The sequence below is a fragment of the Rhipicephalus microplus genome, chromosome 3 (assembly GCF_043290135.1).
Source record: "Rhipicephalus microplus isolate Deutch F79 chromosome 3, USDA_Rmic, whole genome shotgun sequence".
Classification (NCBI taxonomy): domain Eukaryota; kingdom Metazoa; phylum Arthropoda; class Arachnida; order Ixodida; family Ixodidae; genus Rhipicephalus; species Rhipicephalus microplus.
The window spans coordinates 178,882,577-178,909,198 of record NC_134702.1 but is presented as its reverse complement, the minus strand read 5'-3'; the positions used below and the strand labels follow the sequence as shown (position 1 = coordinate 178,909,198).

At 45.6% G+C, this 26,622-nt stretch overlaps 1 protein-coding gene across 3 annotated transcripts in view; it reads left to right on the top strand.

Annotated features, from left to right (window-relative positions):
* LOC119169737 (uncharacterized) overlaps nucleotides 1–26,622 on the top strand; it is a 76,992-nt gene that overhangs the window by 9,973 nt on the left and 40,397 nt on the right. For all 3 annotated transcript variants that reach the window (XM_075890585.1, XM_075890586.1, XM_075890583.1), the window contains 2 exons: nucleotides 8,818–8,896; nucleotides 8,976–9,199. In XM_075890585.1, coding sequence (XP_075746700.1) covers nucleotides 8,818–8,896; nucleotides 8,976–9,199 — 303 coding nt within the window. The remainder of the gene's footprint in view (nucleotides 1–8,817; nucleotides 8,897–8,975; nucleotides 9,200–26,622) is intronic.

The window sequence follows — 26,622 nt, the reverse complement described above, 5'->3', positions numbered from 1 at the left end:
CGGCTGGTCATCTTGTAGCACCATGTTCAAGCCGCTTCTTTTCTACGTGCAGATACTCCTGTGCGGTGCAACAGCAATGGCCAGCGCACATCAAGATGCGACCAACTTCGTCATCGAAGTACGTAATACTACTTCCACGCAAGCGCCAGCCATCATCGACGAGGGTTGGGCAACGCTGCTTCCAGCACCATCAACGTCAACTCAAGTGGATAAAAGACGCCCCCCATCCTCGGATTCTTTCAGTGGGCACGTCGGCTGGTCATCTTGTAGCACCATGTTCAAGCCGCTTCTTTTCTACGTGCAGGTTAGTAACGAAGTATCATCTGTTAAAACTAGCAATCGTTATTTCGTCCAGCTGACGTGCCCACGTAGCTTGTATACCTTGTGTTGTAACATTACGCAAGTGTTTTTGTCCCTACTGATGCTATGCGGGGACATTGAATCCAATCCAGGACCCTCCACTGCGGAATTGTTGTCACAGTTGATTGAAGGTCAAAACAACATTCAAAAAAGGCTTGATGATATCGAGCTGAAATTAAAAACTGTGGAAGAAACTTCTGAGATCATCAAAGGATTCAGCGATAAACTTCGCAGCCTGGAAAATACGGTTCAACACTTAGAACGTAAGCTCGTTGATTTGGAGGACAGAAGCAGGCGTAACAACCTTGTTGTGTTCGGCATACCGGAAAAGAATGATGACGCTTCTGACGACCTCATGGATAGTGTAGTCTGCAATGTGTTCAGGCATTCTTTAGACGTGAACGTAAACTCAGTCGAGCGAATTCATAGGCTAGGGCGAAGGCAGCATGGTAAAAATCGGCCAGTGATCGTGAAGTTTTTCGACCACAGGGAAAAAGTTAACATTCTCAAAAGTTGCTTCAAATTAAAAGGGAAGGGAATCTCAGTCTCGGAGGATTTCTCTGCAAGCACTCGGCACGTCAGGAAGCTTCTATGGAACAGCACTTCAGATATTAGGAAATCGGGAACAAAGGTTAAACTTGTACATGACAAAATTAAGATTGACAATCGATTGCTAACATTAGATGAAGTCCAGCGTGGAATGGTCTCTGCGAGCAGACCGCTTACCAGAGCAACTCGCAACAAATGAAACGACAAGAACGGGGGACTTTTCCGATGCCTAAATATTAACGCCCGTAGTCTTCTAGCAAAAAGCGATGATTTAGACAGTGTTGTGTTAACGTATCACCCTCATCTTTTGATAATTACTGAAACCTGGCTTCGCACCGACGTTAGTGACGACGAGATCACGCCCCAGGGTTACCGCATCTATCGCAAAGATAGGAGTAGTCGAGGCGGCGGAGTTGCAATCATATTTAAGGAAACCTTACAAGTTGAAAGATTAGCCGATATACCAGATCTTGAATGCGTAATTGTGAAAGTAGATACAGGCGATCTTAAGTTCATAGTCGGCGCTTTTTACCGCCCCCCAGGTACAGACGAAACATTCTTTGATAAGCTTAATGAATTTCTTTGCATGGTCCACAGTTGCTCTAGTAATATAATAGTTGGCGGTGATTTCAACGTTCCCTCAGTTATATGGGATACTGATTTTCCTGTAGCATCTTCAAATACGGCGAAACGTTTAGTCGATATAGTCCTTTTTCATGATTTAACTCAACTAGTTAAGCAACCAACCCGCGTACAGAATGCTACTGCTACAACTCTGGATCTTTTTTTCGTTAGCAACAGCGTGCTGCGTCGTGTGGCAGACACCAATGTGCTTGATGGAATATCCGATCACAAATTGGTTTACATGTGCATTAATCTTAATGACGTTTCAAAAGGCAAGAGGGAAGAACGCGTGGTGTCTGTCTTCTCGCGCGCAAAAGACGTAGAAATACTAGACGCATTAGACTTACAATTTTCTCGATTCAAATTTCTTTCTGAATGTAGTACTTGTACTGTTAACAACCTTTGGTGTTTCTTCAAAAACCTTGTGTTGCAGTGCGTTCATGACTTCGTGCCAGAAAAAGTGAAAATAATAAAAAATGTTAGCCCATGGATTACTATGCCAGTTGTTCGTTTGGGGCGAAAGGCAAACAGGATAAGAAAGCAGCATCGTCAGAACCCCACTCCATCGACCATGCTTAAACTCAGTAACGTGCGTAAAGAATTAAAAGACAGTATCAAGGAAGCAAAAGATCAGTACTATAACGTCACTTTAGAAAACTTCTTGCTGTCATCCCCAGCGAAATTCTGGCAGCATTTTGCCCCAAAGAAAAAGCGTTTTCATAATATATGTGTAAATGGGACTATCGTAACTAATAAAGAAACTATTGCAGAATCATTTAACACGTTTTTTTGTTCAGTGTTTACTGATGACGATGGGAGAAGGCCATGTCCAAAAACGCTTCATGATATCCCACCAATAAGTGACCTTACAATATCTGAGGAAGGTATCTTGTCTCTGCTTCTTAACATAGATCCCAAAAAGACGCCTGGTATTGATAGAATACCTAACGCGTTCCTTGTGAGGTATGCTGAATGGTGCTCGAAGTTTTTGTGCATCATTTTTCAGAAGTCAATGTCACAATGCGCGCTTCCAGATGACTGGAAATTCGGAAAAATTATCCCTATACCCAAATCACCTAACACTTCTCTCGTCTCCGCCTATAGACCAATTTCTCTGCTTTGCTCATGTGCGAAGGTATTAGAACATATTATATTTAAGCATCTCTCAGTTTTTCTCGAGGAAAATAATTTAATCAATGACCGACAACACGGCTTTCGAAAAGGATTCTCAACCGTCACACAACTGTTGGAAACCGTTCATGACATTGCAGTTATTCTAGATAGGCAAGGCCAGATTGACATGGTCTTCCTAGACTTCGAAAAAGCATTTGATCGCGTGTCGCATCCAAAACTTCTCGCGAAACTTAAACCTATACTAAAAAACAGCACATTAACTTCATGGATTGAGGCCTACCTTTCTTGTCGAAATCAAATAGTTTCTATAGATAACGTCCAGTCTGATTCACGACCGGTGAAATCGGGAATCCCTCAGGGCTCTGTGCTTGGGCCACTTCTTTTTTTAGTATTTATAGACGACATCGCCAATGACATCCCGGTTTCTATCAAGTTATTTACAGATGATTGCATTCTTTATCAGGAAATACGTAGTGCAGACGACCAGGTCCTTTTAAACGCAGCGTTAACAAAAATATCTTCTTGGTGTGCAGTGTGGCAAATGAAGATTAATGAAAAGAAAACGGTTGCTATGACCGTTACGCGCAAGCGGCTTCCTTTGAAACACTCGTATTCTATCAATGGCCAAAAACTATCGTTTGTTAAAACCTATAAATATTTGGGGGTTGTATTAAGTGCAGATTTTAAGTGGAATGCGTATAAAACTTTTATCCGTCCAATCCTCGAGTACTCATCTGTGGTTTGGGACCCTCATGGCCAAGTAAACATTAAAACACTTGAAATGATTCAAAGAAAAGCAATCCGATTTGTATATAATCGTTACAGTGCTCTTACGTCACCCAGTGAACTGTTAAAAAAAGCTGACTTGGATACATTGCAGGCAAGACGGCAACACGATCGATTAAAGTACATGTTTCTGCTTTACCACGACAAGCTACGCATAGACAAGCACGCGTACATAAAAACGGTTCACCGCCGATCAACTCGTTCCGAGCATCCAAAAAAACTGAAGGAATATTCCTGTCAAACGAAAGCCTTTAAAAACTCATTTTTTCCACGCACTGTCACTGATTGGAATGCTCTTTCTGCCGATCTGGTGAACTGCGAGACCGTTCAGTCGTTCGTGGAAAAACTTAAACACCAGCAACCCACTTGACTTTGATCTTTCTTTGCGCTTCGCCCTCTATTATTCCACCGCGCATCCTGAACAGGCTTCCATTTATGTTCCACTTTTATCACTTTTCTCATATCAATGCGTTGTATTTTTGAAATGTTACCGATTTTTGAACTGTTATATGATGTTTGTTTCTTAGTTCTGAGTGTACAGATGTTTGTCATCATAGTTTTTTTTGTACGCGTACGCATAAACCACTACAATTGTGTAAGTACTAGCGTTTTACTTTGATGCACTAGTTCTCGATGATGTAGCTCTACGTGACGTGTTTCCTTTCCTGTTGTATCTTCATATGTTTCCTTTTTTGTATCACCCACCCCTGCCTAAGGCGTCATGTGTGAGGCTGGCAGTACTTCTGAAATAAATAAATAAATGAAATAAATATTAGCCTTTATCCCTTACTGTAATGGCCTTGAGCACTGTGGGTACTATGATAAATAAATATTCCTTTTTGGGAGAGTTGTGTGCATAAGGTGCATGTGCTTGATTAAAGCACGGCTAATACTGTCTTTATGTTTTTGATAGCATGTTTTCCATTCAAGAGATGGGCTTACGCAGGCGGCAGTTTGATTTTTGGCCTTGAAATTCATGTGTGAACGTCTCTTATTTATGAGTGGCTCTTATCCATCATTTTCAAGGTTTTTGGCAGTGCACACTCATGTACTCTTTCAGTCACCTTTGTTTTTGCTCAGAAATGTTGTAGAAATGCTTCCCAACTTGCATGTATGCTCGTTGTCATGATGTCAAATATAATGGCTGGGTTCGGTCATTTTTGAATTGGGTAAAATAAGCTGTCTCGCTTGAACTTGTGGCATATTCGGTTGGCTGCTCTGGTCTTCTGGCTCAAAGTCGCCAGATGCAGAGGCAGCTTGCAATCGGAGCGCGAAAGGCAGCATACCAAATGAGCACATCGGTGATCTTGGAACTCTTAGAGCAGCATGCCTTTAGCGCCACCATGCAGCCAGTGCGAGAAACTGCCGAGTAAACATTGCTGCGCCGCGTCAACAAATGGTGTCGATCATTTCAGTGGCCATCTCTGTCATAACTGACCTTTCTTATATTCTTTCTCCCTCTCTCTCTCTCAAATGTCTTGATGTAGCAAAAGCCTTCTGAGCTCAGGGCATAAATCTGCAATCATCCTTGTCAGAGCTGCTATCTTCAAGGCAAATCACGAAGCCGTCTGCTAACTGCTGTAGCGACAGCATAGACATTTTCTCCGCCTTCGCTAGCCTCCTCAGTATTGGCATAATGCATTCATGGTTTCATGGATGTGAATTCGCTCCACACACGCGCGCAAAAACACCATTAACAGGGGATGTGCATGATGTATTACGTGCCCGGCGATACCCCCTTCAGACATGCATGCTTGTTTTCCTCACCTTGTTCAACTGCCGGCAGCCACGTGATTGCGTAACGGCTTGCGTAACGTGGTCCATCCTCCCGGTCAGATAGGACCACGCTCTCACTTAGGAGCGCTCTGAGTCGGAGGCTGAAGCTCTGAATGCACCAACCGAAGGTAATCGGAGCACTCGATTGATTGATTGATTTGTGGGGTTTAACGTCCCAAAACCATTATTTGATTATGAGAGACGCCGTAGTGGAGGGCTCCGGAAATTTTGACCACCTGGGGTTCTTTAACGTGCACCCAAATCTGAGTACACGGGCGTACAACATTTCCGCCTCCATCGGAAATGCAGCCGCCACAGCCGGGATTTGATCCCGCGACCTGCGGGTCAGCAGCCGAGTACCTTAGCCAATAGACCACCGTGGCGGGGCAGTCGGAGCACTCGAATTCTGCCAACTGAAGGCAAAGCCACTTTTCAGAGCGCTCGAAAACGCCCAACTGAATACGCCAATAATGACGTACTATGGTCCCACATTCTTTTTGTGGTGGTGTAAATGTGAATTTTAGAGACTTATCTCTAGTCTGACAATTTCGATGGTGTATCTGGACACACCTCTTTATAGCTTTCTTTGATGTTGCTTAGATGGTCTAATGGTTATGGCACTCGACTGCCTACTCGAATGTATCTGGACACACCTCTTTATAGCTTTCTTTGATGTTGCCGAGATGGTCTAGTGGTTATGGCACTCGACTGCCTACTCGAAAGTCGCAGTATTCAATCTCGGCTGAGGCGGGTGCATTTTCGATGGAGGCGGAAACGTTTGAGACTTGTGTATTTACACTTAGGTGCATTTTAAAGAACCTCAGCGGGTTTCAATTTTCAGAGTCCTCCACTACGGCATCTCTCATAATTATGTTGTGGTTTTGGGTGGTTAAATGACAGATATTATTATTATTACTTTCTTTGGTATTTCAGAATGGGAAATTATTATTATTATTATACATTATTAAACATTCGGTACTTGTGAGAGATGACAAGTATTGTTCAGTATTTTTGGACATTCACTCACTCGTGTATTTCCGAGCTGTGTTTTAAATTTCTGCCGGTGAAGGTATTGGGGCAATGAACTTTTAAATAAATTTATCGACATTTCAATTTTTGTCAGGCATTGCACAGCTAGCCTTGCCTTCCTGGTAAAACGAGGTTAGCCAGCAAGTGATAGTACTGAAAGTGGTGTTCACAACATTGACTGCAGGAGAGTGATTGCTACCATGCACATTATGTAGAACAACCAGGTTGAAATGAATATAAAAAGATGGTGAGGAAAATGCCAAGTTGATAAGAACTATATTTACACATCAAAAAAAGAATTAATTGGTGGCTCTCTTGTGTTATTCTGCCTCTGTCCCTAAGGAATAAGTTTGGGAAGCTCTTGTTCGTTTTTGCGCTATCGCCAGCCATATCCCTTGTCATCCTCTGCTCTCAAGTAGCTGCTGATCATCGTAGTCGTAATCTTTTTTTTTTTTTTGTATCCTGTGACCACTTTATTGTGCCCTGGCTGGGAAAATAAACAGAAATAAAAAAAAAGGAGTCTGTGAATCTTCGGCAAGTGTATCACAGGGACATTCAGTGTTTCGTGTTCTTAGAGTTCCCACTTCTTCGTTTACCAAAATGTCAATGACACCGGTGCTTGAAGTAGGCATTTAGTGTTTTCCGGGCATGTGTAGAATCGTGCTAGACAAAATCACATAGTTGGTGTAAAGCATGGGCACTGCTTTTCGCTTTTTGTGAACTTCCTACGGGTTACCTCAGTTGCGACATGCGTCATCTGCAGCCACTCCCATCTGGTTGTTTCCTCCATCTGATGCAGTTGCGTAGTGACTCCGTGCTGACACATGGACAGTGCAGGGTAAGGGGCATTTGCTCGCTCACTGAGGCGGTGGTGCCCTCTCTCACTCCCTGTTGGAGTGAAGGTGAGGTTTGTGCTGTGTGGGCTCAGTGATTGCAGAGGAAATGCGGTAACTGATTTCACTTGCACGTTACATATAAAGACAAAGGTATTGTCACAGCTAAAGGCCGGGCGAAAAGACAGAGGACGACGAAATGATGAGCGTGGACAGCATCCACGGTTCCTGCGAGGAAGACGACGTCGAAGCGGTGGCTCTTTTGTTCTGTTAATACAGACCTTGTTTTTTCTGGTCGCACCGTCATCCTGTATCTTATTTTCACCTCACGACAGTATGTGGTCGTGTGTAGTTGCAAAACACAAACACCTGCAGAGTGGATGTAGTGCCAGCTGAACACAAACGCTGATTAGGCACGCAGCAGCAGACTACCGAGTGTTTCTTTTGCCTCCCCTTCACTATGATTTCTTCAATAATTTCGAGCTTGGCTAAGGCCGACTAGCAGTAGTCATTGTTTTTAATTTCAGCGGAGTAACATCGTATCTTCTAGTATCCACTATTACTCTTTTGTGTCCCAGATCAAGCTGTATAATTAAGTATATAAAAGGTTTGACTTGTCTGAGCGACATTGATGGCAATTAATTAAGCGAAAGCTGAGAACAGTAAGATAATACCATATTTACTCGCATAATCCTCACACCTTTTTTTGGCGAAAAACCGATGCAAAGTTGTGGGGTGCGAGAATTACGCGGGGAAAACTTTCCATGAAAACGTACAGAGCGAAAAAGAACACGAAGTGGCCGCAAATCGGAATTCTCACACCACTAACTAACAGCAAGGTTTGAGAAGTACTAATCAAAATTTACCTCAACAATGAAAGCACAGGTTCAACACAAGGCAAGATTTATTTGAGGCACAAGAAGTGCAAGCAAATAGTCGAGAATTAGAATACCATACGCAAAGCATTGTGGGCGTTGCGGGCGTAGCAGTAGCATTCGTTGCTCATCAGGAGCCCTCAAAAGTAAGGGTAGGACATCAAAACGGGGCTGATGGGTCTTTTAACAGAATCCTCTGCAATTTCCTTCTGAAGAAATAAAGTTTACCATCAATCTCAGTTTTAGGCACACAGCAGGCCCAACGCGTCTTGGTGGCTTTCAGCTGCCGTCACCAGTAGCGAACACAAAACTCGTAGACTCCGAAGGGCCTACCGGCGGCCCTGTTGCCATTGTTTAGTGCATTATTTATCACTTTCAACTTGAAATCAGCCGTGTTGCTTCAGTATTGCCCCATACCGTGACAAGATTACCGACACAACATGCAAAACGCGCTGCAATGCGCATTAGCCACTTTGGCATGGCTTGGCTTGGATTGATTGAATCTTCGTGAAATATTAGTATGCTTATTGCTTAAGAGATGGCGCGTGCTATCATCATCAGTGGCTGGAGAGAGAAGACGACTTTATTACGGCAGTTTTCGGGTGTGCGATATTTTTTTCGTGGAAAAAAAAGAAATCGTATTTTTGTTGGGTGATGTGGGGGGTGCGAGAATCATGCGAGTGCGAGGATTACGCGTGTAAGTACGGTAATGTAAAAATAGGCCATCATGCAATAGTATTGGTGGTTTCACTATATCATTTCAAACACATCTGAAAAGTACTCATTTTAGCAGTTGCTGTAAGTACCCGTTTTGTTGTGTATGTGTTTTATCTTTTCATACAATGTCGCAGATTTTTTTGACGACTCTCATGTGGAGGCAGCAGTATCAGGCACAAGCCAAGACCATTTCATTCTAGCCACAGAGACAAGGTAAGAGGCATTTCACTTAATTTCTTGGCAATAAGCTTTGGCGTTTCTACTCTCAACAACAGAAGCCGATTTATTTCAGGAGGACATTGGTAGCAGAGCCAGTACACCAGACAGTGTCGAGCGTGGCTTGTGAGTTGGGACAAGCCATGGAAACACCACCACTACCAGCGTGTGAGCCAGGTCATGTCGCAGATAAATGTGCTCAAGTGCGGATACTGGCCCATGACGAAGCATCACAGGCAGATGAAAAGAAACTTCTGTCAACAAGTGCCACACAAACAGAGCCTCGAGCTTTTTCTTCAGGTACGCATTTTTCGTAAGCCTAAAAAAAGTTTGTTCTCAAGGGAGCAAGAAATCGAATGTGCGTGTGTGCGTGCATGTATTGTTACGTTTGGTCTGGCGGTTCGTTTGGGCAGATGCCATTGTGCGTAAGCCGGACTGCTATGATGCTTTCAACACCATCAGCGCCAGGTCAACAAGATGCTGTCCTGTAGAGGTTCCAGGTAGTTCTTTGTGGTCGAGTCTCAACGAAAGCTTCGTGAGACAACCCTTTTGTTGAACGGGCTGGAACAGTATGGGACGGCGCCACTGTGGCTGTTCTCATGAAGTCAACCTCTTGATTTGGCTATTGTCATTTACGCGAGGCCATCGCAGAGCTCCAACTGTTCAGAGTTTTTGACTGCCATGTTCGAGGGAGTTCTGGAAGCCTGTAGCTGAAAGCAGCCATGGACCTCTGCTGACTCGTGTCAGCGGCCATCTCTCTGGAGGAGCTCATCTTTCCCTCTCCGGACTCTACCTCCTCGCCCTGCGGTGCCTTCAAGGCGTGGGTTGGGTGCGTCATTGTGTGGTCCACTCGTGATGACTATTGGACATTCTCACCCACATTCTTCTCACTAGTGGCCCCATTTCTGCACCCTTTCTTGTGGGTGAACCACTGAGACATCACGTCACCTAATTCATGGCAACAGTGGTCACAGCCTTCTTCAGACTGCTGTGTAAAGAATTAACGGGTTATAAAAGCCGAGGCATTTTGTAAAAAAAACATAGACTGAACCTCTCTACATAGCGGAATCTTCTGAATCTCTTTACAGTTCCCATCTTTCAACTATAATGTAAATAAATCTTCGCTCTATCACCTAAGGACGCTTCCTCTCACTGGCGAGCATTTGATATGTGGACGACAGCGGGGTGCCAGCTTCCCCGAAGAAAACCCCCCGTACCTACAATTGACCTCCCCGAACCCTTAACAACAGGTTCGCAGCGGTGAGATGGACCTCGCGATATGGTGCTCTGTTGTGGTGAGTACTTGGTCTTTGCTTTGACTTTTTAGGCTTCATTTTTTTAGTGTGAGTTAGAGTAGAAGCTGGATTGTTTGATTCTGAATTAGGAAGATCACCTAGTCTGACTACTGAATGAGTTTTAGGGATCTCCTACACTTGTGCGAGATGCAGGACCAAAGTAGAACAGCAATCTCGGAGGTGAAGACACTGCTACAAGGTGGTCTTTTGTATGTTTGCGAAGACCTAGGTATTAAGGTTGAGGAAAGGATGCGCAGGTCACAAATTTTAGAGCTGATTTTGCAAAATGCCAGTGAGAAGGATATTAGATACTGTTGAAGCTTTCAAATAGTTGGAGGAATGAAATTCGGAACGAGAGGAAGAGATTGAACTACTGGAACAAAAAGTTCAAGCAATACGGCGGAAGTTTCAGCCATCCGTAAGTGTAGTGCACGAGAAGTGCGACGAACAAATGTATGAGGTGCAGTTCACAGCTGTAGAAAAGGCTAGCACGTGTGAAGGCAGCAGCAGATTTGAAGAAGAACCGAATGCGAGAGCTGCAAAAGATGCTGCTCTATGAGAGAGGCCACTGAAGGTCAGAGCGAGTGCAACCAGGAACTGTGCCAGTTAAATGCTGGCGAAACAGCTAGGACAGTTGTATACAATCTGGTACAGACCTCATCTGAGGTTGTCGTGACGGTGGATCTTGCAAACGAGGTCAAAGCAGTGTCAAGTACACCAGAGTAAGCTCAGGAGAAGCAGCGATTGGAGAGATTGACGGTGTCATTGCAGTTGCAGACAGCTCTCAGGAATGTGAGCAAGATTTTTCGAAGGGAAGCTTCTGCATTATTCTTGAATGTGTTAAGCTTTCCGTCAGTCTAGAGTGCGAAAGAGACGATTTTGTCAAAAATTATTTAGATTGCACTGGTGAGACAGCTGATGAAAGCTGTGAGAGAATTGACGAGCTTGAGTGGCGATCTGGAAGCTCGGAAATGAATCGTAGGAAACGATGCAGACGAAAGAGACGTCGGAGAGCAGTGGGCGATACAAAAGACACTACGCGCGTGAAGGATGGTTCGAAACCTGTCAATGTAGCAAGCAGAACTAATAAATTCGCAGCAGCGTCAGAACTGCTTCGCACGCACCCGAGCCGCCGGATGAAAAGAAAAAGGAAAACAGGATCTTCGCGGATGCAATCACGTAGAAGGTTTCAGTACTCCCTTTGTTCTATCCACAGAACGTTGCAGGGCACGCGTGAATGCAGGGTTAGCACAGGTGAATCAGACCGACAAGGCGACAGAGCCAAGAAATCAAAGTGCCGAAGTATTGTGGCAGGTGGTGCAGAAGCACCCTTAAGCTGTCAAACCACCGATGATGGAACCCGGGTTCAATTTCAGAGTTGTGAGAAAAGGGTCGGTCGCAAACGCCGTGAAAGAGCTAAGTGAGGGAACGCGGTAATGCGAAGACATGAAAGAGGTGGCAAACAGCCGGGTGAAAGAAAGAATGGCAGCTCCTTAGCCAGTTCAACGAACAGGCCTTTGTGTCATGCAGTAAGGCACAAGCGTCGGAATGGTAGGTCACAGCATGCATCCTCGCAACTAAATGTGCGATAGAGATTTAGAGCTTTGCGTGGATGGGTGTGTCGAAGAGGTCCTAGAGGAAAGGCCACATTAACTAAGCGCCATGCGGGTGCAAGCCAAAAGAGGGCATCGCCATTCTTTCCCACGCGTTCCTCGGGTCTCCTTCGCGAAACTGACAGAAGCAAGCTCAAATAGCGAATGAGGCGTGACTGCACGGTTCAGCTTGTCGCTCGTACATGTTATAGCTTTGGGCGCTTTCAAAATCCGCGAAGACCGCGACCGCCGCATGTACAATTGAAGAGTGAGGGACAGCTGTAAGCTGGAGAGTGGGACACAGGAATTTTCTTAGAAACATGTTCGTTTATTTTTGGTTTTAAAGTAATATTCCTGTGTCATCTACACGGCTTGTTTATTTAGATAGTTTATCACTTCAATAATTTTTTGCAGGCATTGTAAAAGTTCTGAGTTATGTTGTTAAGAGTTATACGCAAGCAGTGCCCCGTATCACTCAGCCGACTGCACTCAATTGGTTTTTCTTTTATATAAGAGCACGTTAGTTGTGAATGAAGATATGTACGCTCCGCTAATTTTAAAAGCGTGGTAGCATTGTCGAGCAAAGCCGTAGTTTGTAGACTTCATACCTTTTGTTGTGTATTGTGAAATTCTACGAGAACATCTTAAGAGCGTAGATGAGCATTGTTAAGGAAGGTTTTAGAATAAAACCAAAAGCAATTTTCGAAATGCTCATGTTTTGAAAATCATTTGATACAAGGTTTTTAGCGCAAAGCTTACGCAACTTTTGTTAGGTGCTCATGACGTGTATGGCATCTAGCGTGATTTTTCATTGTGTGTTGTTTGTGAACATAACGTTCAGATGTGCGTTTAGTGGTGCCTTGGTTATGGGGATTGACCTATGGTTAGGTGTGTGTTGTATGCTAGCGCTCTTTGGAGGAGAGTATGATGTCGTGCTAGGGTGCATTGCAAAGTCCTGTGCGTTCTTTAAAAACATGCGCTCACATGAAGCTACGTTCAGCAAATGAGCGTGTAGTACGAGGGGTTTATTCTCTTTATTTTGTTATTTTAGTGAGTGCTTAGGGATCATGTGATCTCTTGAGCTGAGAGTTGCGCTTTACCGAACGTTAAAGTTAGGGATACGTTTCAGGTATTTATAAGACGCAGTTCGATCTGTTGTGAGTGAGTTTTCGTTGGCGTCAGAGTGTCCTTCTAGTAAGCACTCATGACTACGCCTTGAAAGTATGTATTGAGAGAATAGAGAATGCGCACCGATACCTTGTGTAGGTACAGGCAACATTTCTGTGAAACCATTGTAGTTAGCTGTGTTTCATTAAGTTGGCTAGAAGTTAGCAGATGTTAGTTGCAACATAGTAGTGCAGATGGTAGGAGAAGGTTAATTTTTAAAGAGCTTGTTTATTGTTGTCTGGGGCCAAATTATACTTGCCTTTGTGTGCTTTTCTGGCACGGCAAGTTGATCCATCTTCAGTAGGCATCTCCACCTCCATGATTGTTGTAACTTTGGCGTCACGAAATTGTGTCAAAATTTTAGTGTAATTCATTGATTTGTGGGGTTTAACGTCCCAAAACCACTATTTGATTATGAGAGACGCCGTAGTGGAGGGCTCCGAAAATTTTGCAAAATTTTAGTGTAGCGAATTTTTCATTTGTTTGTGTTTTTTTTAGAAGCCTGGAAGGTTTCAAGCCAGTCCAATGCACTTGACTGCCGCAATGGTATTGTGTTGTGTGGTGTGTTTCGCTGTTGTCAATCATTGTGAGGTGGTTTGGGAGTTCAGTTGCAAGTTTGCTACTGAAGGCTCCTGGCTCGGCCATCCTCCTCGTCACCAGCCATTCTCTTCGTGCCCAGCGGATGGGAGCGCTGGCCAGCCGAGATTTTCCAGGCGGTTACGTTTGGATTTCCAGGCTGTTACGTTTGGTACGGCGGTTCGTCTGGGCAGACGCCATTGTGTGTAAGCCGGACTGCTAGGATGCATTCAACCCCATCGGCGCCCAGTCAGCAAGACGCTGTCCTGTAGGGGTTCCAGGTAGTTCTCTATAGCCTGGTCTCAACGAAGCTTCGTGAGACAACCCTTTTGTTGATCGGGCTCGAACAGCGTGGGATGGCGCCACTGTGGCTGTTCTCGTGAAGTCAACCTCTTGACTCGGCTATTGTCATCTACGCGAGTCCATTGCAAAACTCCAATAATTCGGAAGCGTGGGAAGGCGTTGAAGAAGCCGTATTCAGGGATTGAGCGTTTGGACTGCCATGTCCGAGAGAGTTCTGGAAGCCTGTAGCTAAAAGCAGCCATGAACCGCTGCTGACGTTTGTGTCAGCGGCCATCTCCCAGGAGGAGCTCATCTTTCCCTCTCCGGACTCTATTTCCTCGCCCTGCTGTGCGTCGTTATGTGGGTGCGTCATTGTTGGTTGCGTCATTGTGTGGTGCACACGTGATGACCATTGGACATTCGCACCCACGTTCTTCTTCTCACAAGTGGCCCAATTTTTGCACCCTTTCTAGTGTGTGGACCACTGAGACATCACGTCACCTGATTCGTGGCAACAATGGTCACTGCCTTCGAACTGCCGTGTAAAGAAACAACGGGCTATAAAAGCAGAAGCATTTTGTAAAAAGTCGCTGAATCATAGACTGAACCTCTGTACATAGTGGAATCTTCTGAATCTCTTTACAGTTCCCATCTTTTAACTATCATGTAAATAAATGTTCGTTTTATCACCTAAGAACGCGTCCCCTCACTGGCGAGCATCGGCTATGTGGACGATGGTGGGGTGCCAGCCACCATAAAGAAAACCCGCCGTACCTGTCATCAACCTCCCCGAACCCTTAACAGTATGTGCAGGTATGAAAGTGGGAAAAAAAGTGGGTGAGCAGCTTGATATCGGTTTCTGCGTTGCTAAGGCAAGTAGGATGAGGGTTGTCATTCTTTTAGCGAAGACTCTGCTCGAGACGCTGCACGCATTCTGGTCTGTCGGAGCTTGAGGGAACGGGGGTAATATCAGAGGGGTTAGATACTGCGAACAAAGAGATACGCTGGTAATGTTTTGCTTGAGCTAATATATCCTTTACTTGGCACCAGTCGTGGTGTGTTTCAATTTCTTCAGCTTCGCTGCACAGTATTTGTTCGGATGGTTTCGATGGTGCGATTACATCGGTGTGCCTGTAAGGTCAGTCATCATCACCCTGACTATGCTCACTGCAGAACAAAGGCTTCTCCCATGATCTACCAATCAACTCGGTCTTGTGCTTTTTTTTGCCACGTTATACCTGCAAACTTTTTCATCTCATCGGCCCGCCTAACTTTCTGTCTCCCTCTGGTGTGTTTGCTTTCTCTGGGAATCCAGTCAGTTGCCCTTAATGATTAGCGGTTATCCTGCTTGCGTGCTACGTGCCCAGCCCATGTTCATTTTTTCTTCTTTATTTCAACTATGATACCCTTAACCCTGGTTTGTTCCCTGACCCACTCTGCTCTCTTGTCTCTGATGGTTACAGCTATCATTTTTCTTTCCTTCGCTTACTATGTCGTCCTTAATTCAAGCTGAACCCTCTTTTTAAGCCTACAAGTTTCTGCTCCATAGTTAAGTACCGACAAGATGCAGCTGTTCTATACCTTCTTTTTGACAGCTAGTGGCAGATTACTATTCACGATTTGAGCATGCTTTCCGAATGTGATTCACCCCATTCTTATTCTTTTAGTTATTTCACTGTCATGCTTGGGTCTGCAGTTACTACCTGTCCTAAGTAGACATATTCCTTCACACCTTCCAGTGTCTTTCCATCCTATCTCAAAGGCTGGTTTTTGCCAAGACTGTTGCACATGTCTCTGTATATCAATTTCCAGACCTTCATTTCTGCTCTCCGTGTTCAGTTATTATGAGCTGTAATCTGTTCCCTCAGTAACTCATCAAGGCAAAGTCATCAGCGTATCGCAGGTTACTAAGACACTCTCCATTAACTCTTATCCCTAACTCGTCCCAATCTAGGGTCTTGAAAAACCTGTAAACACGTGGTGAGTAGCATTGGAGAAATTGGTCTTTCTGCCTCACGCCCTTCTTTTTTCTTTTAGTATGTTTATGTCGGGATCTTCAATGCCCCGATTCTGTAGTGCCTGCATTACCTTTGATGAAGGAGTCAAATGCCTTCTCGTAATCTAATGTGTAGGGGTTGGTTGTATTCCGCGCATTTCTCTATTACGTGAGTGATAGTATGAATATGGTCTATTGTGGAGTAGCCTGTACGAAATTCTGCTTGGTCCTTCGGTTGATTGAACTCAATATCGTCTTAATTCTATTAGCATTGTATTTGTGAATAATTTGTAGAGAACGGAGAGTAAGCTGATCGGCCTGTAATTTTTCAAGTCCTTGACGTCCCCTTTGTTATGAATTAAGATGATGTTGGCGTTCTTCCAAGATTCTGGTACTCTTCCCGTCAAGAGACACTTTGTATATAAGGCGGCTAATTTTTCTAACACAATTTCTCCGTCATCTTTCAGGAGGCACGTTGTTACTTTATCCTTACCAGCGGCTTCGCCTCTTTGCATTCCTGTCGCTACTGGTACGTTGTTGAATTCCACTGGGCTATAATTGCTTATGAGGATATCATCCTGGTTGTTTCGGCTTCTGTACATCTCTCATAGAACTCCTCCGCCATTTAAGCTATTCTATCCATATTGGTTATGACATTGTCTTCCTTGTCCCTTAATGCATACCGTATATACTCGTGTAAGGGCCGCACTTTTTTTTCGAAAATTTTGCTAGGTGCGGCCCTTACACGAATCAGGCCGATTTAGTACAGGCAGTACAGGCCAAAGGTCTGTACTGTTTATGCAACAGTAGCAGAGTGCAAGAGTCACAAATGACATGCCAGAAATGTTTTTATTCGGATTCCATTTCGCTGTCCTCGTTCTCGGAGGAGCTCGCCTCGGCGTCCGCGTCTTCCCAGAGACGGTCATCTTCGGTGCCGTTCATGGAGTTCGAAATTCCCGTTACCTTGAAGCTTTTAGCAACTACTTCTACTGACATGGCACGCCACGCATTCAAAATCCATTCACACACCTGTTGGAGCGACGCCCGCTTCAGCCGTCCTGTAGGGGTCTTCTCGTGGACGCCTCCAGCCATCCATTCAGAGTAACATCGGCGAAATTCCACTTTGAATGGTCTGTTGACGCATACGTCGAGCGGCTGCAGCACACTCGTCAGGCCACCGGGAATGACGGCCAAGTCCGTACGAGTTGCGGCAACTCGGTTCTTGACGCGGTCGGTCAAGTGGCCCCTAAAGCTGTCCAAAACAAGGAGGGCTTTCCGTTGTAACAGCCCTCCAGGTCTGTTTGCCCAGACGGTCTTAATCCAGTCAACGACCAGTTCCTCGGACATCCAGCCCTTCTCTTGCGCACGTACGACGATTCCCTGAGGGAACTTCTCTTTTGGGAGAGTCTTCCTTTTAAATACGACGTACGGCGGAAGCCTCCTGCCGTCTGCCGTGATGCACAACATCACAGTGCACCTTTGGCGTTCTGCACCAGTCGTGCGCACAGACACACTTTTCGCACCTTTTAAATCCACTGTGGTGCTTTCCGGTGCATCGAACCACACAGGTGTCTGGTCCGCATTCCCAATTTGGGACAGGTCGTATTCATGCTCCCTCCTGAGAGCATTCACGAAGCGATGAAACTTAATGACGTGGTCTTCGTACTCGCGCGGCAGTTTTTGGCAAATCGTCGTTCGGCGCCGAATAGAAAGCTGGTTACGGTTCATAAACCGCGTAGCCCAGCCCCGACTTGCCTTGAATTGTGCCGGGGGTATTTCCATGTGGCGAGCGATGCTGAGGGCTTTGACGCGTATCATGTCAGTCGATACGGCGTAGCCGTCCCTTCGTGTGTCGACGACGTAGTTGACGAGCTCGCTTTCGAGTTGCGGGTACTTGCACTTTTTCCCGCGAAACGCCTTTCGGCTCCTGTTAGTAGCGGCGAGGGCATCTTTCTGATTCATCCAGTAACGCACGCGCTTCTCATCGACGTCGTACTTTCGTCCAGCTTCCCGCTTCCCGTGCTCCTCGGCATAGTCAATCACTTGCAGCTTAAATGCTGCAGTGAATGATCTCAGATGCCGGCCCATCGTCCGTCACGTGCGCTGGCTTCTGCAGGGTTCACTACAACCAACAAAGTGACACCGACGACACCGATCTGAAGTCGCGCTGCCAACGTATCGACACGATGCTAGGAACGATGCCAACAAAGAGGCCGCACAAGGCAAATATGGCGGCGCGCTGTCAACAGCGTGGTCGGCGCGTCGGCGGAAGTAGAATAAAAGCGGAAAAGCGTGCAGCGCCATCTGGCTGTAAATGAACTAACTACACTTTTCTGGCGGGACATTTTGAACTTTTGTTTTTTTTTTTTTCGAAATATCCGCTTTCAAAGTTGGGGTGCGGCCCTTACACGAGGGCGGCCCTTACACGAGTATATACGGTACATATGATTTTTGCCTATGCACAAGTTTACCTTTTCAGGTTTTAGGCTTCTACCGCTTTTTACAGCCTTCTCAATTCTTTTCATGTAATACGTTCTGATGTCGGCTACCTGATGTCAATTTCGAAAGCTCCACTAGCTCTATCTTGTCGATTGCATTTGAGGCTTTCATGGTTTATCGTCTCTTACTGATATTTTTGTCTCCTGAGATAGTTTCCCAGAGTCCTGTCTAGTGACTGTACATCCTATTTCTATTGCTTTCTCTCTGTTGATACTCCCCGCAGGGGCACCTGCGCAAGTAGGCGTTTGGTGTGTAGCGACACCACGGACCCGAGCTAACGGGGGAGTTTCTACTCCCTCCCACGCCTAGCCGTGCGTGGCTTTGCCGTGTCCGGGGAAAAGGGGATCCTGGGGGTTGAGCCGACGCTGGGTGATTGGACCGTTAAGGCCCCCCGGCAGAGGCAACACACCCCTTTGGCCCCGGCTTCACGTAGACGGCACCCCTGGGCTGACCCACCCCGGGGAAATCGGCAGTCGCCTTTTCCTATCTCTCTCTCCCTACATCTTCGTCTTTTGTTCTCACCTTACATCTTTCCTGTATTCTCCTCACTTCCTTTTACTTCCAATTTTTCCTGGCGGCAAGGGTTAACCTAGTGTAAATATCCAACCTTGGGTAGATATATTAGGTTATAGCGGCCATGTACGGCTGGCGCTTGCGCCTCCTTCGCGTCTCGCAGCGTCCCCTTGTTGGGCTCGGTGGTGGGTGGCTGGCATGGCCGCCGAAAAAGCTATCAAATTTATGGGAACCCCTAGCCCTGTCACAACTAATCGCCCCTCCAAGAGGTGGCGCACCGATGTAATTCTTGAATTTCTCCCGAACAAAAAAGACAACTTCCCAAAATACCACATTATCCATTGTGAAAATACAGAAAAGAAAGCTAGAAACATTTCACCTTTCCTTGTATCAAAATGCCTTATGGAAACGCTGGGCGCAGGCTACAAGGCCACAAAGACTTCCAGTGGTGATCTGTTACTTGAAGTAAAAGACAACGCACAGTACCAGAGACTACATAAACTCACAGCATTTGGGGATCAGCCTATCACAATCACACCACATCGAACCATGAACACAGTGAAGGGTGTTGTATCAGATGGAGACCTGATGGACCTCTCTGATGATGAACTTCTAACAGGCTGGAAAGAGGAAAATGTCATTCACGTGCAGCATATCAAAATAAGAAGAGAAGATAAGGAAATCCCAACGAAGCACATCATACTCACTTTCGCATCTAGCACCCTCCCCACTGAAATAGCAACAGGATATCTTAAACTGCCAGTTAGACCATACATACCCAACCCACGGCGCTGCTTTAAGTGTCAGAGGTTCGGGCACGGCTCCCAGAGCTGCCGTGGACAGCTTACCTGCGCGAAATGCGGCACCAAAGGTCATACCGCTGACAATGACTGCCAGCTACAAGTCCACTGCGCAAACTGTGAGGGTGACCATCCTGCATATTCCAGGTCATGCGTGACCTGGAAAATGGAAAAAGAAATAATTAATACAAAGTTTAAATTGAACATAAGCTTCCGTGAAGCGCGGCAGCGCGTTTACCCGCATTTTGCTGGGAACACATCGTATGCCGAAGTGGTGCGAGGGGGGTCAGCACCACTTCGGCTTTCGGCAATGCCTTGGACCACGCCCAGCATGCCGAGGCAAACGCCACAAGCCCCCATGGGGGGAGCAGCCTCGGCTGCCCCACCCTCCTTGAATACAGCCCCACCGAAGGCCCCTGTGAACCTTGGCAGCAGCCAGGGCACCACACAAACTAAAGAGGTCCCCTCGACCTCCAGCCCGGTGGGGTTTAAGGCTCCGTCTGTCACGACGAAGCCTACAACAAAAACATTATCTGTCGTCTCTCCTGAGGCGATGGACACATCAACTGCACCGGCGCAGACTGCGTCAAAGGAGCGGCGGGGTTTCCTAGACCGCTCTAAAAAAGACAAAACGGTAATTACAGGGCCTTCTAAAGGCTCTGTAAGATAAGTCACTTCTCTCTTTAGACACCAGCCACACTCATTTTGTAGACACAGCACTTCTTTATTCCCATAATGGAGACAAAAGTTATACAATGGAACGTCAGAGGACTACTTCGAAACCTTGACGATGTCCAAGAACTTCTACACAAACATTCTCCAAAAGTGCTGTGTGTATAGGAAACAAACTTAAAATCCAAGAATACAAATTTTTTGCGTCAATATGTCGTCTTCCGAAAGGACAGAAATGATGCTGTGGCATCATCTGGTGGTGCAGCCATTATCGTTAATCGAGGAGTAGCATGTAGTCATCTACCACTACTAACATCCCTAGAGGCAGTGGCTGTTCGAGTAGTTCTATTGAATAAGCTCGTCATCATCTGCTCTCTATACATACCGCCGCAACACCGCCTGGAAAAACATGATTTCCAGTCTTTAATGGAGGAATTACCAGAACCTTATCTGGTTCTAGGGGACCTGAATGCGCACAGTGGTTTATGGGGTGACTGTCGATGTGATGCACGAGGTCGTCTCATCGAACAGTTCCTCTTTTCATCAGGTGCTTGTCTGTTGAACAGGAAAGAGGCAACGTATTATAACCTTGCAAACAATACTTACTCCTCCATAGACCTCAGTATCGCATCTCCTTCACTTGTACCATTACTTCAGTGGAAAGTCATAAATAATCCATACGGAAGTGACCATTTTCCTTTAGTTTTGAGTACACAAATAATATATGAATGTCCGCCATATGTTTCCAAATGGCTGGTAAACAAAGCCGACTGGGAACAATTTGAAAAGATTACACACTTAAGTTGGACCGACATATGCGGATTAGGCATAGATGAAGCTGTGCAGTACTTCACGGCTTTTCTTACTGACGCAGCAGCCAAGTGCATTCCACAAACATCTGGACTGCCCGGCAAACGACACGTCCCATGGTGGAACACTGAGTGTCAGAATGCGCAAAAAGAACAGAACAGGGCATGGAGGTTGCTGCGGAACTCGCCGACAGCGGAAAACCTTGAGAACTTTAAAAAAATAAAATCTCGAGGCAGGAGAACGCGTCGGCAGGCCAGAAAAGAAAGCTGGCACAAGTTTTTATCAGGGATAATTTCATATACACAAGAGGCTAAAGTCTAGAACATGGTTCGTAGGGTAGCAGGAAGACAAGTACACTCACTCCCACTCGTAAACACACAGGGTGACAGCCTGGAAGATCAAGCGAACTTCCTCGGTGCACACTACGAGCAGGTGTCTAGCTCGTCACACTTCACTGAAGCTTCCCAAAGACACAAAGCAAAGATCGAAAAGCAGAAACTAGAATCCAAGTGCACAAATTACGAGGAATACAACCAACCTTTCAACTTAGCTGAGCTACAAACATCACTAAACTTTTGCAATAATTCCGCTCCAGGCTACGACCGTGTCACATATGAAATGTTGAAAAACCTGCCGCTCAAAACGCGAAAAACTTTACTCTCTCTATACAGTGCTATCTGGCTTTCAGGCACCATCCCTGCCTCCTGGAAAGAAGCTATTATTATCCCTATTTTGAAACGGGGCAAGGACCCTTCTTTAGCTTCGAGTTATAGGCCTATTGCACTTACAAGCTGCTTGTGCAAAGTCTTCGAAAAAATGATAAACTGCCGACTTGTACACTTTCTTGAAACTAACAATTTGCTCGACCCATTTCAGTGCGAGTTTCAAGAGGGTAGATCCACCACCGACCATCTGATGCGTATCGAGGCACAGATCCGAGACGCTCTCGTCCACAAACAATACTTCCTCTCAGTGTTTCTCGATATCGAGAAGGCCTACGACACAACATGGCGTTTTGGCATATTAATGGACTTGTCTCACCTAGGTGTGCGTGGTAGAATGCTTTCCATAATCGAGAGTTACTTGTCCAATCGGAAATTCCGTGTCCGTGTGGGCAGTATTCTCTCGCAAACATTTGTGCAAGAAACGGGAGTACCGCAAGGTGGTGTACTTAGTTGTACACTTTTCATTATTAAAATGAATTCCTTGCACCTGTCCATCTCCCGCAACATGTTCTATTCCACATATGTCGATGACGTCCAGCTTGGCTTTAAGTCATGTAACCTAGCAATGTGTGAGCGGCAGGTTCAGTTAGGTTTAAACAAGGTCTCCAAATGGGCAGAGGAAAACGGATTCCGGCTGAACCCAGGAAAAAGCACGTGTATCTTGTTCTCCCGAAAGAGAGGCATGCACTCAGAACCCGACATTGAACTGAACGGCCAACGTCTGTCTGTGAATGCGGAGCATAAATTCCTAGGCTTAATCTTGGACAACAAGTTGACCTTCGTACCACACATAAAGTATTTAAAAACAAAATGTTTAAAAGCCATGAATGTTATAAAAGTGTTGTCACGTACTACGTGGGGTAGTGACGGGAAATGCCTCATGAACCTGTATAGAAGCATCATTCGCACCCGCTTAGATTATGGGGCCATTGTTTATCAGTCTGCGACTCAAAGTGCTTTGAAGATGCTGGATCCCGTGCACCATTTGGGCATCCGCCTTTCTACGGGTGCTTTTCGCAACAGCCCCGTAGAAAGCCTTTACGTTGAGTCAAATGAGTGGTCGCTTCATCTGCAAAGAACTTACATGTCCTTTGTATATTTCCTTAAGGTGAAAGCAGACAAGAGGCACCCCTCATACTCTACTATTAATGATTTTTCGAGCTCCATTCTGTTTCAAAACAGGCCTTCAACGAGGCAGCCCTTCTCAGTTCGTCTGAAGAGTCTAGCTGAGGACACTGGAGTGTCACTCGAACACAGTTTAATGGCTCCTGTAGCATACCTGCCACCGTGGCAGTGGCAGACTATAGATTGCGATGTGTCTTTCCTAGAAGTTACTAAACATGCGCCTATTGCCCATATTCGAACATACTTCCTGGAACTTCAACACAAATACACACGTCCTGAGTTCTTTACAGATGCCTCTAAGTCTAACTCCTCTGTGTCCTACGCTGCTGTCGGCCCTTCCTTTTCGGATGCTGGCCCTCTACATCCAGACACAAGTATCTTCACGGCGGAAGCTTACGCGATACTTGTGCCAGCTAAACACATCAAACAATTACAAATACAAAAAGCAGTAATTTATACAGACTCCCTCAGTGTGGTAACGGCTCTGCACAGTCTTAAAAAACAAAAAAACCCTGTCCTCATCTCACTTTACTCCATTTTATGCACACTTTACACACTCAACCAACATGTTGTAGTGTGCTGGGTGCCAGGGCATCGTGAGATTCAAGGCAACGTGATGGCGGATCAGCTTGCTGCATCCGTCCACGAGGGCACCGCCACTACACCCATATCAATTCCGGCCCTTGATCTCAAGCCGTCGCTCAAACGAAAGCTCATGGACTACTGGCAGAGCAAGTGGGACAGACACACACAAAACAAGCTACAGGTTATCAAGCCACACCTTGGCCATTGGCCACCACTATCAAAATCACGTCTAGCAGAGGTAACACTAACAAGACTCAGGATAGGACACACATACTTGACACACGCACATCTTTTGTCCGGTGGCGATCCACCATTGTGTGATAAATGTGGCGAGACATTAACAGTTCTTCACGTTTTAATCCAATGTAAACAATTAGACACTCTTAGAAGACAACACTTTCCATTACCCTATCGACAACATATACCTTTACACCCTGCAATGTTCGTCGGTAGGGAACCGCTTTTTAGTCATAAATCATTGTTAGCGTTTTTAAAAGAAATTCATAGTTTTCATATCATATACCCGGGCATTCCGTAGCATGACCTCTGCAGAGAGGTTTTCGCTGCGGTGGCTACACAACAAAGAACTTGCCTCACGGCCCTTGGACGCAAGGGTATGACCGAGTGAGGCACTTGTGCTAATGCCATACATGTCCACCATTGTTTTTATTATCACCAACTTTTGTCATCTATTCGCACCACACACACCCTTCACGGCATGGTCATGATTTTGTTACTTGTATGTTTTTACCCGCCTTACCGCGAGGAATTTTATGGCCCTTATACAGCCGCTAATCACAATCATTGTCCACATTCCCTGTCCCATGAACTGGCGCTCTTTGGCCATCAAATGGCCCTTGCGCCCAAAAACACCATATATCATCATCATCATCATCTCTGTTGATACTAGTAAAAAGATTATCATTCATTGTGTCAATGCTAACATCGGTTCCCTCATTTAAAACCTCGAATCTCTCCTGAAGCGAAACTTTTCCCTCTCACTGCTAGCTCAGTAATTGGCTTCTTGTGTATCAGTTTATCCCTTTACCTTTTTAAATATAGATGAATAAATATAGGTGAATATGAGGTCTTACCATTCTATGGTCACTGCATCGAATCTTGCCAACTACTTCTACGTCCTGTACAATGTCTGGGTTTGCATATAGAATGAAGTCTATTTCATTTTTAGTTTCGCCATTAGTACTTTGCCATGTCCATCACTTACGGTTAGCCAATTTTCTGAAGAAGCTATTCAAGGTTTTCGAGAAGAGAGGCTACCCTGGAAACCGAACTCTTCTGTTTTTTAGATATTTTGATGAAACTTTCAGGGTATGTTCAATTCATTAAAGCTAGAGAAACTGCAAAGTTTCATGAAATTGTGTTCAGTGGCTCTAGAGTTACTGAGGTCTAACTGGGTGGTTCACTTGTGTGCCTGAGGAAAAGCCGGAAGAAATCCCGGTACATACGAGAAGGCTGAAATTATTTGTGTTCATTTCTGCATAGATATCCTAGGGCACTAAATAGCCGTGTTTTTTTTTTTTATTTAACCTCCAAAAAATTGTGCAACTTTAAATTTGATGTAGCCAGTAATGATGACATTTATCAAATATAATTGCTCATAATAAATGATGGCACCAATTAAAAAAAAAGAACCTTGTTAGACCTTGCAAGATCATCTAGGAACAGAATAAAAAAAAATGGCACACAAATTTGATAAGCAGTTCTTGAGAAATCGCTTTCTTCAGCACCACAAGCTAAAAATTCACTTTGAGAGTTTAGCACATGTGTTTTCCTCAAAAAGCTCCAGAAGAGTAGTTTGAAGTTTTCTTGTGCGCTCTTTTCCTCTTTTGCCTTCCCTTCATCTTCTCTAAATGCCGTGTGGAATTTTTTTTCAGACGTAGGGCATCTCTTTCAAGAGCCGGCTGCATCAGGTCAAATTTTTTCTGCGTCGCTGGCGTAGATTTGAGTTTAGCGCAAACGGCGTCTCGCGTTCGCATTGATTTCTTTCTCATGTAGAATGGATAGGGTGCATTTAGCAGTGCCTGCAAAAGACGAGAAACAGGACCGTGGTTCGTGCTCGTGACAGCTCCGATTTGGATCGCTGAGCGCTTGACCTGTGTTCGTTTTTAATAAACGCATTGCGGACTCAACGCTCAATGCGTACTATCAAGTGGTGGAGAGTGCTGGTTCTCTTTTTCACCCTGAAACTTCGTAGCCGGACTCTACCTCCGCCGTCCATCATGCCTGACGACGTTGCAGCACAGCCGAATGCTGCCACACCCCCCCGCTCTCCGCTGCCCCGGTATTCCGAGGGAGCGCGACCCAGTTCTATTCAACGGCACTGATGAACAGGACGTCAAGGACTGGCTCGCTTCGTTTGAAAAAAGTGAGTGTCAACAACCGGTGGGACGATAACGACAAACTCAGTCGCGTCCACTTCTACCTGAGGGGTGTCGCGGAGTTTTGGTTGAACAACCATGAGGCTGAGATTACCACCTGGGCCTCTTTCAAAACGACCTTCGCAGACGTATTCGGCCGACCGGCAGTGCGCAAGCTCCGCGCAGAGCAGCGTTTGCGTGATCGTGCCCAGTTGCCTGGAGAAAACATTGAGGACGTCGTAGGCCTCTGCCGGCGCTTCAATCCGGCCATGTCTGAAGCCGACAAAGTCAAGCATATCATGAAAGGCATCGAGGACGATGCGTTCCACATGCTTGTGGCGAAATCTCCTCTAACCGTCACAGACATCATTCAGCACTGCCAGAGCTACGACAAGTTGCGAAAGCAGTGCATTTCCACTCGGCGTCACAGTTTCGACACGACCAGCACGTCAGCACTGACCGTTGCCGCGATCTCCCCAGGTCCGGTAGTATTGACGCACCAAATACAACAGTTTATCCGCGAGGAGGTTGCCCGTCAATTGTCTATTGCTCCCTTTCTCCCTAGTAATAGTCATGGACTCCCTTCGTCACTGTGCCAAACCATTGAGGAGCAAGTATCCGAAGCTCTTCCGCCTACGCACCAGCCACCGCCTGTATCAGCGCCATTGACCTATGCCGACGTCGCGAGAAGGCCTTCACATGCATTGA